Genomic DNA, 22,503 nt, shown 5'->3' with positions numbered 1-22,503 from the left:
TTGCGTTTTTTAAGCCTCTAGGCCTGATGTTTCCAAAGTATAAAATGCAATTTTTTGAAGACCTGCAGCTCTAGTTTTAAACATTTTCTTAGCTCAGCCCCAACAATAAAGCTGGCATATTTCGAAGAACAAGAAGTACATTTTCCGGGACCTAACATCTCTATTTTTCAAACATTTCTTAGCTCAGTCACAACCCATGATAGGGACTTATATATTGATAGGGACTTATATATTTTTTTTCATGTTTTGAAGTATAATAAGTCCAATTTCCGGGACCTCCAACTCTATTTTTCAAAATTTTCTTTGAACTTTTATTTTTTAAATTGAAAAATATGGATTGAAACCGTCATCGCGCATCGTTTTTTTGCACGCAGTATTTTATTTATGCATTATAAAAAATGGAAAAAATGGCTACCCTAAATCTGATTAAAAAGACCTCAAATGACACTAGAACGCGATGCTTCCGGGGGCTTCGCCCCCTGGACCCCCACCGGGGGCCCTTGGCGGCCCCTGGCCCTCAGCCTAGTGATGCTCGCATAGCCCCCTCGTCGGGGAATGTAGCCCCCGCGTCGGGAAGATCCTGGCGCCACCCCTGCTGAGTTGGCCTCATCATGAAAGCGTTAAGTTCTGGTGTCCATCGTTCAACTAGCCCAAGCCACAACAGAGAGTCTTACATCAGTCTTTAGAACGTCAAATAACGCAAATTTTTCCATTTACCCCCTGGACCCTGACCGGGGGCCCTTGGCGGCCCCCTGGCCCCCAGCCATTGTTGCTCGCTTCGCTCGCACCCCCCCCCCCCATTATAAATGCTGCATACGGACCTGCATGGTGAACAATAAGCTTCCGCACGGTTACTGTTTCCTATTAAATGCTTCTGTTATCTTGAATATAACTACTGTACCTATTAGTTGCTTTCACATCGTGTCCAGATTTGATTTGATACCGTGAGAAAATGTCAAGTGCATTGTGAGCGTGCTTTCACATTGAGCACGGATTTGGTTATCATCAAGTGAGGTCCTTCATGCTCAATGTTCATTGGATAAAAGAAAACAATAGTATGATTTCAGCAAACCAATGATCAGCTACGTATTCAAATCATACGAATTTGGTGTGAACAAATCCATGCTTTACCACTGAACACATTTTTCGATAGTTTTCTCAGGGCACCAGATAGAATCCGGCAGATTAAACGAGTGGCGCGAAAACCACATTTTTCAGCAACAAATAGAAAATATTGATTCTTAAATTATTGCCACATCAAAATTTGATGAAGCATACAAATCTTGTTGTTGGTATGTATCATCATAGAAACGACCATATCAATGGATTCACTCAGACATTTAATTTTACCATGGTGACTGTTTATTGTTCATTGAATATACATTGAATTTGTAATAAATGGAATTTGGGTATAGTGTGAAAATGTTCTATACTATACAATTTTTAGTATTATGACTATGAATTTCAACATGGAAGCATTGTTCATTGTGATTGGGTAAAGCTGTCACAGGAAACTACAGTATAGGACTGGCTTTAGGCAATTATCAAATCGATATGTTAGCAATCTGAAAATTCTAAAATATCTATCTTCGAGGCACAAGATAAAGAACATACACACTGCATTTTATACTGTGCAATCTTTGCAGATATTAGATGAGACAAAAATTTAGGTGAAAACATGGATGTTGAACCTGGATTATGTTGGCGATGCGAGAAGAAAAAAGCAACAAAGAAGTGTAGTGAATGCAAGATTGGAGAATATTGTGGAAATCAGTGTATGGAACGCGACAAGTTGAGACATAAAGCTGAATGTGACATGTTGAATGAAAACAAGGAGTGTGCATATTGTCACACAAAGACAAAATGCAAAGTGGTAAAACATTTTTATTTTTATTTCCCTTCTTTTCCAATCAAACCAGTACCTTTATTATTTGAAATTTATTGTAGTAAAAATGTTCTCATATATGCTGGAATGGAAGGTCTATGCCCACATTCCTATTTTTAAAGGTATTTTGTACAAGTGCCACCAGATACATTTCTGGTCCTTTCTTTATTTAATAAAATTCACCCTGATTGAGATTGGCTAATAATAGTGTTGTTTTATAGTGGTAACATTTGTCAGCTCTAAAACAAAGAAGAAGAAGAGGATGCATCTGCACCAGGAAAAAAAATTGATGATGCTGTTTAGACTTGCATTTCAATATGTTTCATGTGCAAATCTGGCCTAATAACAAAGTTTCCCTTGGCTATAAATGTAGGCTACTGAATAAACACCAGAAAAAATTGGCTATAACTACAGTAATATGCTCCAAAAATAAGTTGAACAAAAATTATAAATTATAAATTATTTGGTTTTCATGGGATTTGATATGATTTTTTGCAGGGTTTAGCAATTATATTTAACCAAAGTGGTGGTTTACTAGAAAAACAAGTATACTGTAGTTATACAAAAATTTATAATTCCTAATTAGTAAATTTTTTAAATGACATCCCAGGCGATCGAGTTGTACACTGCATTATTCAATTACTTTCAGGCCTATGTTTGTTCGATAGGGTGTACTATGTTTTTTTTTTTTGGTTTTGCAGGGTTTAGCATTATTGTAGCTTTATTTGTACATACAATTATTAACTTTTTTACAGTGTACTGCCTGTAAAGAAGCCACATACTGTAAACGTGAATGTCAAGAGAAGCATTGGTCATCTCACAAACAAGAGTGTAAACAAATCAGAAAGATGTTGATAGAAAGAGCAAATACGTACAGACAAGCATTTACACAAGAAGTGCAACGATTGGTTGATTATCCACATTACATCGGCAACACTCTAGCTGTAGATGTACTAAAACTAGGCCTCAATGAAGCAACACCAGATGCAGAAGGTAGAGATTCAGAATTGGCAAGAGATTACAACATCTTACTTGCAGGAGTTGGAGATTTACGTAATCTGTTACTGACAACGGCATCACTTCCAAGTAACTTCACTGGCAATGTTCGGTTTACACTGAACGACATTGATCCATTTGTTTTGGCAAGAAATGTACTTTTCTTGTACATTATCATAACTCAAAGATCAAGAGAATCTATTGAAACATCAATCACAAATATCTGGTATTCACTACAAATTCCAAAAACAGATTATCAGCTTCTTATGTCTGTCCTAGATGAACTTCTCAAACATACAAAAGCAACCTTGAAGGAAAAAACAAGTGGTCAACTTATCTTAGAGGAAGATGATATAAAAACGATAAAAGAGGTCTGGGGTAAATGGAGAGAAATGGAATGCGACACTGCAAAACCAGATTCGATTAAGTTATCACAACAGAGAGCAGAAATGTTCAAAAAAGAACCTCAAAGTTCTGAAGGTATGTCTGATTATATCGTTAACATTTCACCAAAATACAGAAAGTCAGCAAGAACGTATTTTAGAGATGGTCTGTTTCTGCCACAAAATCAAAATGTACATAAAATCAATACAAAAGTTGATAACCCAACCCTAACCGGGCGTCCAAGAATGGTTGCCGACAGCCAATTGCACAAAGAATTCGCACCAAGTTTATTTGATTTTGTCTATTGTATCCGATCAGATGCTTTACCATTTCTTGGTTGGGATGGCATACCGGCACAGAAGAGCTTTCAACAAGATTCCATTGTTGCATTATTTCATCGATACATCTCCAGTGTTATCAAATCTGCCTCATCAATTCTCCATGCAGGAAGGATACAATGCATAATAAAGCTTAAAAACTGTACAGATCTTCACAAGGATTATGAACCAAACTTTGAGCCTAAATTTGATCGTATTACAACTTCTAACATTGCAGACTACATAGGCATTAAAGCACTACTTTCAACATTGCGCCCTCTTCTGAGCACAACAAACAAACATGCAGTGCTCATTACAGAAACAATGAATTGGGTACTCATCTGTCCAGAAGCAAACTTAATGGATAAAGAACGGACACGGTCAAAATTCACTGAATTATCACCTATAATGATCAAAGATACTGGACGACTCGATATGATAGGTAACATAATTTGTCTTTATGATTACTTTGACACCAGTAACATTTTTCTTCGTTACTTGCGTATTCTGTTTCTTGCAACTACTGACGACTTAACGTTAAGGGACACGGTTCCAAGTTTAACAAAAGCATTCAATATGGAAGGATTTCGTCTTCGAAATTTTACAAATGAGTTAAACAAGGTTGTTCCATTTGTATATCGTATTTACCCTAGGTTGATAAACAATTGTGTTGGACGTGAAAGATATTTGGAATGGCAATTAGATTTACCTGAGTAGATGGAGAGTGAGCAAAAAATAAGAGCTGGCATTTTTTACAAGGAATGGTTAGAAGGTGCAAAAACAAAGTCAACCCTCTCCAAATATTTGAAATATAAACATGAACCTAAAGCAGAGACATACATGTCTGATATGGTGAATTTTGATTCCATTAGTTTAAAGTTTAAAGCGAGGTCTAACTCTCTTGATTTAGAAGGTAGAAAAAATACATGGTCAGAAAATGAGACTGGTTTTTGCAAGCTATGCAACAATCAGTTAATTGAAACTACAGATCATTTTCTACTTGAATGTTCAAACCTTAAAAATGTAAGAGAAACACATTTTAACTTACTAAAAATGGATTTATTGTATTGTGGTTATGATACATTCTGGGAGAATTTTAGAAGTGGTTACAATCGAATACCAACATCATATTTTACTTGATGACCTTTATTTAGAATTTCCATTTGAGAGAATTGGTGAAATTGTAGACTATCACTGTAAACAATACTTAACTGCTGCATGGATACATAGAAAGACTACACTTAATATATAATATATAAATATTTACCGCCCACCATATTATCTACTAACATTATTTTACCATTTATCTAATTCAATAATATATTATATTTTTATATTTTTTTTTTTTTTTTTTTTTTTTTTCTTCAAAATTATATAATGTAACCTAAATCTAAATAAAATAAATAAATAATACAGTACTAAAAATAAGACTAAATAGTATAATAAAAATTGTATCACGTTTAATTAAATTACAAATAACTATTAATATTAAATATAATAAGAACAAATAATCATATAAAAGTTGCATTTATTTTAATAATAACAGTATAATAAATCAATTAGCAATTATATATTATATATATATTTTTTAGTAATAATAATGATAATATATTCGCTTTAAACTTGAAAATATTAATAATACTAATCTCATTTTACTTGTATAATTCGCTTCTTAGTTAAGACTTAAATGTTATTTTTTGATACTTTTCTTTTTGTTTTTACATTGCCTTGTAAATTAACGTGTGCCGCTGATACAAAAGCGTTTGTTCAATAAATTTATCTTTATCTTACCACACAATTGTATTAGTGTAGTGAGATTACACTCAAGGTCAAGCTCCAAAATAAGCCTCCTGGAATATCTAGTACCGTATATTTCGGTGTATAAGTCGCACCTGTGTATAAGACGCACCCCCAACTGAGAGTAAAATATCGGTATTTTTTATATCGTCGATGTATAAGACGCACCTTATATTTCATCAAAACAATGTTTTTTTAAATTGTAATCAATATTATTGTAATAATATATTTTGTTATATCTACAACGGCGTCCTTTATTTAGGTTTTTTCTTACCTAGGCTCGGCCGCGCCCAGCCTCAACAAGTTCTTTCTAACTTGTTATTCATGAGTTTCGCCGCAACATCGAGTGCATGACCGTGTGTGTAACACGTACGTGTGTGGGCTAGCCTCGCTCGATCATTTCGAGAGGGCGCACGTTTTCACGGACAATCGTATTCGATTAGTATCTATGTATCGGAGAATTGTGTACGCTAGGTCCATGCTATAATCACCTGGAGAATATACTAGTCGAATACCGTACACCATGTGGCCACCAAAAGAAGGGCTTGCGCTTGGGTACGGCGATCGTGGGTATAACTACTGTATAAATAAATACTATTCCAATCGTACAACGTAAACGTTTACAAATGAAATTTTATCGGAGCGCCATAATGAACAAATCTTTTCATCATATAGTAGTATAACATCATGCTGAAATGACTTGAAAACTAGGCAGAAGCAGGTTGCCGTTACGTTAGTTAGTTACTGTAGTAGCTAGGCCTAGCCTACTCAGGCCTAGCAAACGAGGTGACGATAGCCTAACTAGGCCTAGGCCCTATGTACAATCTGTGTGGTGAGGCATTTATGTTCGGTGTATAAGACGCACCCTTAATTTAGAGGTCAAATTTGCGTGTCAAAAGTGCGACTTATACACCGAAATATACGGTACTTAGGAACACAAATGAGTAGCCAAATTGCTCCTTACAGTACTTATTTGAAACATATGAAACAAATATTAACACTTTGTTGGTTGTAATTCTATGTAGGCCTACACATTTTTAAAGAGATCCATTGATGACAAAATGTGATTAATAATGCTTTGTAACACAATTGATACAAGATCGAATTGTCAGCTAAATTTCTGAGATTTTTTTTCCATATTTGTAATTAGTGTTCAATAGAATTGCATCCAGTCCATATGCCTTTTTAGTAAGGGAAAATATTTATTTCACAATGATGTACCCACCTAGCGATGTTTGTAAAGCATGTTATCCTCTACTTTTATATACAGCAGTATCGGTTCTGCCGTGTGTCGCGGAAAAGATTGCTGCTTCAGCACACAAGCATACATTTCTTCGGTACATTTCTATCTAACAAAGTTACATTGTATACTTCTGTTATAACCCCTCCATAAATTTAAATCACTGGCAAAGTAAGTTGTTAAATTGACTTACAGTAAAAGTTATAATTCTAGGATAAAAAATTAAACTAAACAACAAATAAAACTAGATTTAATTCGTCACTATGACGAATAATAGGTTATATGCATTGATTTAAATAAAGATAATTGATTGATTTAAGATATTTTGATTGATTGATTTTCTCAGAATCTTTAGTTATTTATAATATATGATAGGATCTTGCTAACGCAAATACAATAGCCGGTATCATAATCCGATCAAAGATCCTTCTGCGTATATAATGTCATAAACCACATTTGTGTTTTTAAATAAATTTCATTATAAATCATCTGTATCTATACACTAAGAAATACAATTGAACAAACAATACGGATAATAAAAAAAAATCTTATTTCGTTTCGTTTCCCAAGGTGAGACTCGAATTCGGTACCTTGATTGCTATAGACACGAGCAAAGACCACCGAGCCTTACACAACTGACTAAAAATTAGGGAAATATTCCTCCGTGTATTTACTATGCAGTAACCACTTTGGTGCAGATAGATTATTACATACCACAATGAATTATAATGTTTTACTATGAATGATGACATCTTTAAAGATTTTTAAAAATGATGATCAATACTTTTAACTTTAATATATGAACTTCTTAAGGAAGAAAGTTAAAGTTAAGTTTGTTATTTCGGCCTAAGAAAATGTTATAATTTGATCGATTGTCGAAATTAATTTTTGTAAATTTAATATGCCATTAATGATGACTTAATCAACTTTTGTTCTCTTAATTTCATAATAAATCAAACATGATACATACACTTCAAGAAAATGAAATAAAAAATCGGTGTTCCCGAGCATTCTAACGATATATATTAATTTTTAAATTTAGCATATTTTCACCATTTTGTTAACTTACACGTGCGTAGCCTGTCACTTTTGACATGCTCGTATAACGCTGTTTCGCGTTGAAAAGTTAATACAATATGATGATATTGTTAAAGAAAGGTTATACAACAGTAATCGGACAAAAACAGTTCGCAATAACGTTTGACGCGCAGTGCACGTGCACAAATCTGCGCACTTATGGCAATTTTTTAAACGTTTAAAATTGCCTGAAACTCTAATTTTATCGAAAATAAATTCTGACAATTTTGAACATTTTAAGCGCGCGTATGCATGCGTTATATGCGCTACGCACGTAATTGTATTGCCATATGATGAAATATGACCTGAAATTTATGAGTAACAAATTTTGTTTAAAAGTGATTCATGCTTGTGAAGATATGATTACAAACATGATTTGGTTAAATCGCGCGTAGACCGCGTAATGTTTGATTGCGCACCGTGAAAACATAACCACATCAATTCCTGGCCAAGGAATATACTCTGAAAAATTGACTTAGTTAGATGAAACTGATATCAAGATAATTGACGGACAAATAGTGCTAAGGAAAGAATAAATAAATAAATAAATAAATAAATAAATAAAGATTCTGACAGAATCAAGAGGTTATTATATGCATGAATGCATATAACCTAATTATCCAAAAGTTACACCTTTTATGCGATGAACACCATTAACTTGTTTTTCAACAAATAAAAAAACTTTTAATCTGTCTTGCAGCCAATTTGACTATTTTTTGTGCTTTAAATTACAGTTTTTCAGGTAAATATTTGGCCAAAGTGAATTACCATTATTAATTATTATTATTATTATTATATATGAAATTAAAATGTCTCATTCAAAATTTTAAAACATATTCAAGGGGACAGTATATCTTTAAGAGATTCCATATGTCAATTTTTAAGAAGTGGCGAGACAGAGAAAGGGATGCAAATTTTCTCTTGGATACAACTGGTTTGAAAATATTTTTTCAAAAATTATTCATGACAAATTTGAAAGATGAAGAAAATCTAGAACATTCAGCTCAGCCCCAATTCTGGAGATTACAGTTCTACATTAAACAGAATATTTGAAACAAACAGTTTGTTTTCGATTGTTGTGTGTTACACTTTCTTCGATGTAAAATTCAGAAATAATGTGAAATGGCAACATTTGTATTCTTTTTATCCAGAAATGTTGCGTTCTTTTTAGTCGCGTATCATGCGACTCTATAGCTCACTATGTCGGTCGGTAAACACCAACTCAAATTTGACATGACTGGGCCAGCCATATATGGCCTTGTTTTAGGAATGATTACAGACACTTAATAACAGAATAATTATGTGTATTGTACCTTTTATTTAAACATTACAGTTTTAATAAGTATTTACGGTACAATGCAGTATTATACAAATAATGAATGTTTATGAGTGTAATGGTACAAATAATGGCATGAGGTGAATGATGAAAGGTTATATATCAACGAGGTGACATCCGAGTTGATATTTAACCTTTCATCATTCACCAAATTCCATTATTTGTACAGGAATATAAAACAATCATTATTTGTTTTATACAACATCTAAATAGATTCCTGTCATTTGAATCAAATAAAAGGTAGCCCTAGCCAAGGCCTACATTTCATTCACATTGATTAAAACAGTAACATTTGGTTTGTAATTATATTAAATGTTATATTTATATGGATTTTATAAACACACCTACTTTAGTGTTGATTATGTTAAAAAAACAACCAAACAATCTTAGGGTTTAGCAAGTACTAGCTTGGCGGAAAGGCAAAACTTCAACAGACAATTGGAACTTATCTACAGTAGGCTAATTATGGTTTTTTCAATGATTCCACGTCTTGTAGAGATGTTAATGTATCAAAATCTTCCTTTTTGATCTAAATTAGTACATTATCTCTCCAGAAATGTACTTCCATCGCGAAAAACTAGTCATCATAACATTCAAATCACCGCGAAAGTACAAAATAGGTGGCGATGTTGTATTTCAAAAGCAATAGTATAAAACTAAATATTTTCCAAACACGAAAAGAATTTTTTTTTGTTTGTACATGAAAAAAAGTACTATTAAAAGATCGTTTAATAGTGCATACTATTGCACGCCATGTGACCCTGGCATTCATCCAATCAAATGACAGGAATTTATTTTGGTGTTATAAGTATGGTTACACAATTAAAGATGAATTAGTATATAGACATATATGTTTTATGCATATAAAAAGTTTACAGCTGGTACTCCCAGTCAGAATGTATTATTATTACAGATTTAATTTATTTTAATCAATCAGTTTATTAAAATCCTTTAGGGAACACATCTTGAGTGAGAAACATGCATTATGATGTATTTAAGAGGATGACTCATAAATATATTCTTGTAAACTCAAAGAAGGTTTAAGATTATGTATTGTACTTTGTGTTTACGCTGTGGCTAAAGATACGGTACCGTATTCTAACTTCTGTTTACTAAAGGTACGGTAAAATTGCATTACGTCATAATCAGCCAATGGGGTTCTGGTACGTGTGTGACGTCATCGTATAAGGACTTTTGATTTTTGTTGTATGTAGAGAATTCCTGTCGGCGGCGCCAGGCTGCATGGATGTGTGTGCGCTGATGAGGGTTTTATTTTTATTCCAAATGGCCTTTAGGCCTATATTTTTTATTAACTAAACTTTGTTTACAATGGTGACCATAAACAACAAGCAAATGCGGACAATAAAGGGGCCCTCAAATACTATGATTTTTAGACATTAGCCCCAGGGCTGAGTCACAGAAATCAGCGTACACATGCAGCTGGCCCCAGCCTGGCATCGCTTTCCCTACACAAACAAATTCATATAATGAGGTTATAGTACAGTAAGTAGGTCTAGGCCTAGGCCTCTTTTGAAACGGTTTTCTGTATTCTAGAATTAAAATCAACATGTTTTGGCTTTTCAATAATAATAACAGACGTAGGCTACATTTAGTTTTTGTCACACACGACGGCGATATTAATAGCGATAAATGAAGCATAAAAGAAAATGCGGTTGATCACTGTTTTTGCGATATGAAAAAAATCCAAAGTCCTTATACGATGACATCACACACGTACCAGCACCCTATTGGCTGGTTATGACGTATGCAATTTTACCGTACCTTTAGTAAACAGAAGTTAGAATACGGTACCGTATCTTTAGCCACGGCGTTGTGTTTAATGTAGTACGTGTTATCCACTTTTAGGATACAATATTTAATATGTTTATAATTTATAAAACTATAATAAATTAAATACTGTACCATAATAATTACCTAACCTCAGATAGGACTTCTACAATGAATTGGTTTACTAGTAAATCTGCAGGATGTTTATATTACTAATGCATTAATGAGTAGCTAAATCAGGTGACACAGGGGTCATACAGTTGTTATACTTTGTGTTATGGTAATTTTAGTATTATGACAATGAGATGATTAAAAGGTCATGACCCCAAAATTTCTTCCAACATGTATGTTTATTATAACAAGTGATCAGTCATCTTCATCTTTTCAACAATAATGATTTAACTAGTCCAAGGTTACACAGTTTAAATTGCAGCAATTGTTGACTTGTAGAAATAATGCATATTACTTTAAAAACATTAAACCAGGTCAATCCAGGGAGATGTACTCCCTGGTCAATCCTTGTCTTAAATAAATGGTAGGATCTATGGTTAATACTGTAATATAATAAAAAGAGAAAAACAATACATTTATACCCAACCAGTTTGTGGACACGTTTAGGTCATAGGCTATGTTTTATCGGCTATAGCTACAGTAGCTAATACCTGGCCTTTTCTCGTTGCTAATTGTCAAATCGGGAAAGACCATGTATTTTCGCTAAATTTTTTTTTTTCACAATCGACTCTCGCACAAAAATCAGTGGGTTCATCACAGAAGCAAAACAAAAATATCAATTGTCGCAATTGGTCCTGGATGGGGTGTTTATTTTACATAAAATGCAGTTTGACCTTAAATTAGATCGAAAAAAATACTTTGTTTTTAATATAATACTGAAGATGGATGGCCATTGTGTTAAAAATTATTTCCCCTCATTTGTTTCAGGTGACAGGAAAATGTCCCCGTCCCCTAAATACAGTAGAAGTGTCCCAAGGGAGATGTTATACAGTATTACATTTCAAGGCAAAAAAGAGAATCTGAACTGAAAAAAAATATTAATAAAGAATTCTGAAAATAAATGTAAAAACAGCAAACATGTTTAAAAGTTCACTCAACCCAGACTTGACCTCAGGTTTTCTGCTTGACATGCTGCTACACACACCCCTAGGGTCTAAACAAACTATATAACATACAATTGCTAATAAACAATCTTTTGTTTGGTGCCTAATGTATAACCACTTACATGTGTATAACTCAATGTAAACATAATTTGTAGGCCTCTAGGTAAACTCTAAGAAAGCCAGGTCAAAGCATCAGGGCTTCTTATTTAAAAAGTTTGATGTGATGTTTTATTTAGACTATATTATTCTACAGTACCACCAGACATATGGGCAAGGAGGGCCTTGAATCTGCTGATTGTATAGCTATGGTTGGCTACCCATACAGTAGCTTAAGGGGTCCAGAGCATGAGCGGCCCCATGTAACTAACCAGCGTTAGAAGCCTCTTAGATTAGAAGTGCTAAATCAAGGGCCTTAGAATCTTGTGTTATGTCACTGATTACAGCATAAATATACATAGTCTTACCTCTTCCCATTCCTTAGCACCTCCATTTAATGAAACACACCACATATCATTCAACCTGTGAAAAACAATAAATACAATATCATTCTCAAATCAATTTTTTATAGATACAGTACATTTTTTTTCTAAATAAAAAAAAAATGTATTTAATATTAATTTTAATTTGGAAAATTATTATAAAAAAATACTATAAAAAGTACTGTGATAACATTAACTACTGACATTACGGAGAAATACAGTGTAGATTTTTCAGGATAGCGCAAAAAGCTTACTAGTAACTTATCCTATTAAGAGTTGCTATATAGATAATGTCCAAATAAAAAATGTTTTTATTGTGTCATGCATTATTTTGATCAATCCTTACAATCGATTAGACTGCAGAATTATGTGCAATGCACAAAAAACCTGCAGAGTGTGCAGTCTGTAAAGGGTCTACACCCTTATTCTGAGCAATGTATTTCTTTCAAGGCCTTCCTAGCCTACAACATACACATAAGGTGTTTTTATAAAACCAATAATTAGATGAACTAGAATTTAATTCGTCACTTTGACGAATTATAGGTGATCATTTTTATCATTTTAATGAGATTAACATTTTTTAAACATGCACGTACGTTAAAATACCATCGTAAAAAGTTGATGTACGCCATCCTATGACATGATGCATATACACTTATAGCATAACATACCTATTATGTGTCATATACAATATGTACAGTATATACTGTATATCTATATACAGTGTAGCATAGGTGAAATTATGGGACCCACATCATGTTTTAATTTTTTGGTATAATGGAATTATCAAAATAAACTCGAAGATGACAATTTCGAAAGATAATGAATTGAGCAAATAAATATAAGGATTGGAAGAGAATTTGACACGTAGAAGCGCAATGCGCGCTCTTTGAAATTTGATTAACTACGACTAACGAAATTTAAAAACTACTTTTTAACTTCAACTGGCCATATGATAACATCACATCATCCGATAGGCTTAATTTTTATATGAATTCATATCTACATTTCATCAGCTTTCATAATAAATTATAATCATCAAGGTAACCTTTAATTCTGAAGAGCTGTAAGATATTCAAATTTACGGCGAAGGTGAAATTACAGGACCTACGTTATTCAAGTTTTTACGCGTGATGACGTCATCAAAATGAAACCACTGACAACTTATGAGAAAGATAAATAATTAAGCAAGCACACACTGAAATTTGTGCGAAAATCGAGCTCAAATAGCGGAGATGCGCTCTATTGAATGTGATAACCTACACAAAACGGAAAAAAATCCAAATTTTTAAATTTATGTGGCCATTTGATGACGTAATACCATTTTGTACGTCTAATGTATATATACATTTATATCTACAACTCAATGGCTTCCCGAATAAGTTAAAAAACTTAGGGGTCATCGTGCATTCTGAAGAGTTATTTTCATTTTAAAAAAGACATATTTTTCACCATTTTCAGAACTTTTGTGAAATTAGTGTGCGCATTTTGTCATTTTTAACGTGCTCGTATAGCATTATTTTAAGTCGGAATGGACTCAAGATCGGTGAATGTACTAAGAATTGTGATTAGAATGTGATTTATACATCAAATTTCATTTTTTACGCATTTTAAGAATCGTGCGCGCAAAAACGTATTTTTGCGCAGTAATTTTTTGAAACACGCAAATGGCCTAATTCATGCTCTAAATTGATCAAAACTTAATTTTAAGCTTTTTAAAATCTTTTCGCGCGATTTCACGTGCATGACCTTGAGACGCGCGAGTTTTTATTTGCTAATATTTTTTACCTTGACCTGAAATTTACGTGTAGTGAATTTCATAAATATGTGATAATCAATTATGGACATATGATTGATAATGTGATTTCACACAGTTCAGGTCATAATGCCAACGTGAACACTTCCTTTTGTCCTCAACCTATCCCCTTAATTGCACACAGAAAAAGATTGTGGCAATATGACCTGAACTGAAGAATATGATATGTTGTTATTGCTGAATTCTGTTATTTTGTGTCATATTATATATACAATATAATCTGTATACATATTACATACTGTGTAGAATAGGTGAAATGACTGGACCCGCCATTTATTCCAATTTTTAACATAGCGACGGTATCACAATGAAATACTAAGATAGCAATTTCGGAAGGAAATTATCTCGGCAACAACATATTAATGTGTAGAAGAAATTTAAATACGTAAAATATTGATGCGCGCTCTTTTAAATGTAATGAATTATGACGCAAAAGATGAAAATACGACTTTTTTTATTTAACTGGTCATATGATGACGTCACAACATCCGATTGGCAAAATGTTTACATAAATTCGTATCTACAATCCAATAGCTTCCAGAAAACGTTTTAATCATGATTATCACGTTTTATTCTGACGAGCTATAACAGATTGAAATTTACTGTAAAGACGAAAATAAGTGACCCACGTTATTTACATTTTTAGACATGATGACGTCATAAAAATTAAAATATTTTTAACTCATACGAAAGATAGTTGATTGACCTAGATAATATAAAAATCGGGGTAAAAATGGAAAACAGATAATTGGAGATGCGCTCTATTAAATGTCATGCGCTATGATGAAAGATACAAAAATCCTATATTTTATATTCGCGTGGCCATACGATGACGTCACAATGTCCGGTTAGCCATATTATTACATGATCCGATATCTACACCTCATCAACTTCAAGAATATGTCATCCACAAAAAGTTGACCGTCCAGTTTAGAAATTACGACTGTTTAAAAAAAGGCATAATTTTGACAAATTTTAACGAATTTTTTACCTTTTTCATCAAAAACTCACGTAAATTATCCAATTCGACGTGCCCGTATGACGTAATTTTAAGTCTAAATCGTTTTAAAGTTGGTAAAATTACTAAAAAAGGCTGGAAAAACATAAATCACGTGAAAAAAATTGTTTTCAACGCTACGTGCGCACGGCGCGCGTAAAAAAATGCGCACGCGTGGGAATTTTTTACCTGCTCAAAATGACATGAAACGCGTAGAAAGTGGATTAGAAATTGATTTTTCGCGTTTTGAAATTTTAAACGCGCGTGCGCGCGTAACTTCGTGTAAAACATGCCATTTTTTTTACAAAGTCAGTTAGCGCAAGATATAACTAAACCTTTTGTTAAGTTTCAATTTAAATTGTTATATGGTTTTCGATGTATGTTAAATACGCGAAATTCGTTAAAACGCGCGTAAGTCATGTTGTGCAATTCTGACGTCATTCAGAAATAGAAAAGCACAACTTCAGGTGAATACCCATATGTTGACAAAGTTATGAAATGTTAACTTTACACGTTTTTGAGATATGCTCTGCACAAAAATGACAGAAAGAAAGAATAATACAGAAAAAAAAAAAAGATGATGAAACAGGACAGTTACAAGGAGTTATCCGCTGAGTGCGGATAACTAATAAAGATTTTGTACAATAACAATAGGTGATCATTTTATTCTAAATGATCACCTAAAAAGAATGTTTCTGACTGAAAGACCAGTACATCTTTCAACTCATGAAAATATTCTTTACAAAACGTTCGTTATTTGTATAGTAATATCATTCATTCATCATTCATTCATGTTATAAATTCTAAAATAGAAATTGCTTGAAGCATAGCAATAAATAAAACAGCTGATTAAATATGTGAGAATGTTGTCCAATATGTCTGCTCCCATTTCCTGACAGATGGTATGTAAGAAAAGCGTAAAGCATTTGCTACAATTTTAATAGCAAAGCTCTAACGAAATATGCAGTGCTCTTTCAAAATGTTGTTTAGGGCCTGTTTAGTATAAAATAACTGAAATCAGATTAAAAAATATAACAACTGCATCTGGTATTTTGGTGCTCCCAAATAATAATTTAAACAAGTGGGTAGTCAACATCACCTAAATTGCAAGATACAGTAGCTTTTTTTACTCAAGATCAGTGGTGGTCATTTCACATTGCAGCTAAAATGTACTACAACGATAACCGGGTAAACAATGTTGTACTTCTAGAAATTAAATGATTGGTTAACCGCCGTTATTTTGAGAACGTCTTATTCATTTAACCAATTACCAGTTTCTACTGCCAAGAAATTAATTGATTATTTTGTTTTAGCAGACTGGTCATAACTTGATTCTACAAGTTTAAATGAATACAATTTTTGATTAGTGTATCAGTTGGATGGATGTGCTGCAGCTATTTTGATGGTCTCTCTTCTCTATGATGGAAGGTTTTTTTTAGCTGTGATTTTTATAATTGACTGTGTGTACAGAGTTTAATATCTTTTTATTCTTATATTAATTTTTAATGATATTACATATATACCTTGCATTGCCATCATAACCAGCAAATATCCACAACTTGTCATCGTAAACAGCTGCTCCATGTGCTGAGCGAGCAGGAGGTTGTCTGCAAAAAGAATCTTGGATTAAGTTATTGCATTCTATCCCCTCCCTTCTATCTTTAAGATATCTGCCGCTTTGTTTGCGGACATTTGTACAGTAATTAGATCTGATCTACTCACAGCTCTCACTTGCACTTTAAAATTTCTAGTGTAATTGTTTTGTGTATGTTTGATTCACAATCTGTTGACATAATGATGTCTAAGGTGTCCTGAAAAAAGACCATCTCAGTCCCAATCACAGAGACTGTTTATGAACCATTTTTAAAAGTATACTGTGTAGCATATGCCATGTGTAGAGACGCAAAGCAAAGAAATTGTAAGCAGAACGTATTGCGACTTGACCAATCACAAATGATGGATTATTCGAACTGTCGCTTGTGATTGGGCAACTCGCTTGCATTGCTTCTTCGTTCTTGTGTTGCGTCTCTGCTAGGAATTTCAGATATCAGAATTCCATGTGGCAAAAGTATGGGTGTCACTGTCAGAATCCAAGGTGGAAAAAGTATAGCAGTATTCAGATCATTGAAAAAAGAAAAAAATCATTATTATAATTATTTTCATATAATTATAGTTTTTATTCACATACATATTTTTATCTAAGCTTATGTATATATAGAATGCAACATTACAATATAAATTCCTAGCAAAGCTTATAATGGATTTAAAAAGCTATAGCTATTTTACTAATTAGTCTCATTGATTTATGAGTTACTACATACAGTATGCTATCATTATATTTTGAAATTTATAACAGACATTTCAAATTCCAAACTTTCTAATTAAAACAGATGGACATAAGTTTCCTTTATGTAATGACGTCAATTAAATTAAAATAGTCGCTGGCTTTTCCTTTTAACTCATTGCTGTACGTCTGTATGGCCATAGGCATCACAGGTAGGCCTTAAATGGCATGAAAAGGAAATTACTAATAGTACTGTGGTTGTTCCTTGGGTTAAAATTGCAGGTATATAAAGAGAAAATAAAAGTATTGATAAGACGCAATGGAAATTTGCTAAATCATTTCACTTCATGTTTCTACTTGTATGTACACAGGTACAAGAAGTCACAGAAATGACCTGATTACAGGTAACCTTTAAGATACAGTATCAACTGAGCATTCATTTAGGACTGGTTGACTGTAGCCTTACTAACACTAAACTATCATTACTTGGCACAACATTTCCAATTGCTTTGTATGACCCTGCCTATTGGTTTATTCATGAAAATCACTATATTGATGATGTAACAAAAACTCAATGATCTGTATCTTCAATGGCTGAAATATTAAATAGCACATTAGTAGAACTAATGGTAAATTTAAGCACTCAGGATATACAGTACATTTTGTGCATTCAAAATAATAAGTAGATAACACCACTGCATCTGGAGACATGAGATCTGGAGATGAGCGCAGTGGGAGTTTGCGGGTTGCAACAACCTAACTGGGTCAAATCAATCGATGCATCGATCTAAAAAGTAGGGAGCGAGGACCCACGTTAAAATGTATATCTGCATGCGCACAATGACATAGTTGGTTGGAGGTCGTTACATATAAAAGGTTTCCAACTATTACTGCTTGCCTTACCTTCCTTCAAATTTCCATTCCACCCACTGTCCATTTGAGAACTTGTACTCGTATAAATCATTCTTATTCCGCAGATTAGAATTTGAATATATATCACCTGTATATCCACCTGCAAAAATCAATCAATTAAACAAACAAAAATAATTAGTTATAATTCAGAATTGAATCATAATGGAATGTTAAATTATTAATTAAGAAATCAATTTTGAAATAATTGCAATTTTCTTTCATACAGAGTGAGAAACATTATTTGGATTAAAATGGAAGTTTGCAAAGTAATCTAGCAAGGTGTAGGAAAGGAGAAGGGTTTGGGGAAAGGGCTTAGGAAGATAAGGGTGTAGGAGAGTGGGTGAGGAAACGGTGTAGAGGGTTGTTAGGAAAGGGTGTAGCGGGGTGGAAGATTGCTGGATGTCTAAAGTGCCTTCACCAGGTGTTAAAGTGTGCGCCCTCTATTGTTGTGGTATTTGTACACTTATATGCAAATTATGCTTGTACACTACAGTATAATGCCAATCACGTAAAACGGCATTGAAAGGGACATTGTGGTCGAAGGCGGTGTTATGTGCGAGGCCTTACAATTTATTATCAGTGTTTCCAGGATATGTATTGTAGTATCATACGTTATTGAAGGAATAAACCCTGCATAAAAATTAAGCCTTCGTGTACGAGTTATTAATAAAGTGTCGCTTTATTACAATAATAAATTGTGCCGTTATAGGAAGTACCTATAAGTCATTGAAGCCACTGTAGTTGATTGCGAAGTCCGCCATTGTTTTTTGAGTTTTTGAGTTGCAGAAACTGATCAGGACTGTATAATAATTGATTGCTAATTGTTACAAAATAATTTGGTGATCTAGGTTGTCTCTGTGTTGCGGAGGCCGCCATTGTTATCTGCGTTGCGGAAACTAATCGAATTTGTTAACCCAATTGTTTATTCTGTGTTGCGGAATGGAAGACGATTCGAAGTTTGGTTTAGGTGGATACAATTTGAGGAAGGTGCCCGCTCAAACTGAAAAAGGAAACCAATACAGGAAAGAGTTGGCACAGGAAAATCGGGATTCATCTAGAAATTCATCTCGTTCATTTGGAACAAGTGCAGCCAGCAAATCTACGCGGTCTATGCGAACTCGTTCTTCTGCTAGAAGTTCAAGATTTGACATAAAGGAGAAATTATTGAACTTGGAAGAACAAAAGGTGTCCGTTAAAGTGGAGCTGGAATTTGCGGAAGAAGAAATGCGGTTGAAACATTTGCACCTTGATAATGAAACAAAATTAATGAAACTTCAGCAGGAAAAGGAACTTGCCAAGGTGGACGCCGTTCTAAGTAAGGTAAAACAATTAGATTCTAAATCCGTTACCTCATTTATGGAGTACTTAGACGAATTACCTACACAATCTACAGATGATATTCAACAATATGTTGATAACATTCCCGAGAAGAACGTTGAACGTAATTCAGTTGATGCTACGTTTGCAACACAACATTACAATACGTATAAACGGCCAACAACGGTATCTTCATTTGGGCAGTATGCGCCAATACCTGGGGTTGTTACGTCGTCGATTGCATCTACTTCATATATGACAGTTCCTACTATATCATTGCCAATAATTACCGCACCTGAAGCTATGACAATTCCTGTACCGACGTGTGTTTTTGCTCAAATACCGGTACCTACAATGACTAAGAATGCTAACTCTATGCCTGTTCGGGCAACATCATCTTTGTTGCTTCCGTCGACATTTGTGCCAGTTAGAGTAACATCCACAATATCGTTTACTCCATCTCAACACATTACAGTTCCATCATCGTTTACTCCATATTCACTTGTTACTTCATTACCACCACAGCGTGTGGAGTCTCAATTCTTGATTCCAGTTTCATCACAAAATATGAACTTTCAGATTGCACCATCACTTGCTACTACGTTACCACCACAGCGTGTTGCATGTCAAGCCACGACGCCAGTCTCATCACAAAACTTTCCGATTTCGTCACCATTTGTGCAACCTTCACTGTTTAATCAGCCACAGTTTAATCAGCCACAAGCACCGGTTATGAAAGAGTTAATAGATTCATTACGATTACCAACAGTAAGGGTGGAAAGGTTTGATGGAAACCCTTTAAAATACCCCATGTGGGAATGTGCATTTACCTCTTTAATTGAATCTAAAGCCGTATCAGTGAATGAAAAGTTGAACTTACTAAGTCAACATCTGTCAGGAGAGCCGCTAGCCATGATAAGTAACTATATGTTACTACAGTCGGAAGAAGGTTATTATCGTGCACGTAGTGAACTTAAAAATAGATATGGTAACAATGCTGTTATTTCTAAGGCGTTTTTGTACAAGTTAGAAAGTTGGCCAAAGATCCAACCAAGAGATGCACCTGGTCTTAGAGTATTTTCAGATTTTCTTAACGAAATCGTGGTAGCTAAACAAAAGATTCCGGATTTGGGAGTTTTAGATTACCCTCAAGAGAACCTTAAACTAATAAAGAAGGTACCTTATTTCATAGAAAATAAGTGGCGAAATATTGTACAATCTTATGCTAATGTTGACTCTTTTCCAAGTTTTGAAATATTTACAGGTTTTGTCAGAGCAAGGGCTGATGAAGCCAATATACCAATGTTTATTCAACAACCAACCGTACCACGGATCGATGAACCAGAGAAGAAGCATCAACGCCGACAAAACATCTCAATCATTTGCCACCAAAGTGAACGTGCTCTGTACGTATTGCACTAAGGACCATCATATAGATGACTGCGAAGGTTTTAATAAGCTGACAAGACGTGACCGAAAGCAGTATCTGTGTGAACACAAGTTATGTTACGGATGTGGTATGACTAATGAACATCTAGCATACCAGTGCTCTAATGCTATAACATGTAAACATTGTAAAAACAAACATTTATCAAGCTTGCATATTTTTAAGCAAAACGATAAACGCACTGTTAATACGTCTTTGTGCACCTCCGTTACAAGTAAATCATCAAATACTTCTATGATAGTGCCTGTTTGGCTTCGAAGTTCTCGATGTCCACAGAATGAAATTCTAATCTATTGTATTTTGGACCCCCAGTCTAATACTTGTTTTATTTCAGATAGCATTGCTGAGAAACTAAAGTTGGAGGGGAATAAAACCAATCTACTTCTGTCAACTAAGCATAGCAAATCATCCGTGTCAAGTCGCAAGTTTAGCCACATGGAAGTTGTTAGCTTTGACCGAAAGACTGTGATACCAATTCCTACAGTTTTTTCTAGAGATCAAATTCCAGCCACCAGGTCTCAAATTCCTACTCCAGCTGTTGCAAGTAAGTGGACTCACTTGAACCGCATTTCATCTGTTATTGTTCCTTATATGCAGAATGTGCCGATAGCAATGTTAATAGGAAACAATGTTCCAAATGCCATTAGACCTAGAGACATAATAGCTGGTGGAGAAGATGAACCATACGGACAACTATCAGCTCTTGGATGGGGTGTCGTGGGCACCATGTGCCAAAGGGTTCCGGAAGTGTCGGTGTCTAATCACATGGTTGCTTCGGAAAAAGACTCGATTGTATCACCGAAGAATCGTTTGGTTAGTCAAACTAATGCCAAAGAGATGATTTTGATAATGTATGAACTAGATTTTAATGACGATAAGCCTGGTCAATCTGCAATGTCAGCCGATGATCGTAAATTCATGGATATCATGGAATCAAATGTAGTTCAGCGTACAGATGATCACTACGAAATGCCTCTGCCCTTTAAGATAAGAGAAGGTATGCCGAATAATCGTAACATGGCTTTAAAGCGTCTAAAACAGCTTAAACACAAACTAAATCATAATTCAACCTTTAAGAATGACTACATGAACTTTATGGTAGATGTTCTTGAGAACTGTTCAGAGAAGGTTCCTGTAAACGAACTGGACATGCGTAATGGTGAAATTAATTACGTTCCCCATCATGGTGTATATCACCCGAAAAAGAAAAAACTTCGTGTGGTATTCGATTGTTCAGCCGAGTATGCTGGAACATCATTAAATAAACGTTTATTACAGGGACCCGATATGATTAACAATTTATTTGGAGTCTTAAC

The 22,503-nt window shown here is 34.1% G+C and overlaps 2 protein-coding genes across 2 annotated transcripts in view; one reads left to right on the top strand and one right to left on the bottom strand.

Moving 5' to 3' along the window:
• LOC140045088 (leucine-zipper-like transcriptional regulator 1) overlaps positions 1 to 22,503 on the bottom strand; it is a 92,137-nt gene that overhangs the window by 36,014 nt on the left and 33,620 nt on the right. Inside the window, exons 6-8 of the mRNA XM_072089834.1 lie at positions 18,415 to 18,523; positions 16,751 to 16,834; positions 12,400 to 12,454 (exon numbers count right to left, since the gene is read on the bottom strand). Of these exons, the coding sequence (XP_071945935.1) occupies positions 12,400 to 12,454; positions 16,751 to 16,834; positions 18,415 to 18,523 (248 nt within the window). The remainder of the gene's footprint in view (positions 1 to 12,399; positions 12,455 to 16,750; positions 16,835 to 18,414; positions 18,524 to 22,503) is intronic.
• LOC140045089 (uncharacterized) lies at positions 878 to 5,054 on the top strand. The gene is made up of 2 exons (XM_072089835.1): positions 878 to 1,873; positions 2,641 to 5,054. The coding sequence occupies exons 1-2, from the start codon at positions 1,679 to 1,681 to the stop codon at positions 4,297 to 4,299; spliced, it is 1,854 nt and encodes a 617-aa protein (XP_071945936.1). The 5' UTR covers positions 878 to 1,678; the 3' UTR covers positions 4,300 to 5,054.

The sequence above is a fragment of the Antedon mediterranea genome, chromosome 3, assembly GCF_964355755.1.
Source record: "Antedon mediterranea chromosome 3, ecAntMedi1.1, whole genome shotgun sequence".
NCBI classification, from domain to species: Eukaryota; Metazoa; Echinodermata; class Crinoidea; order Comatulida; family Antedonidae; genus Antedon; species Antedon mediterranea.
This window is presented reverse-complemented; position numbering and strand designations above follow the sequence as displayed.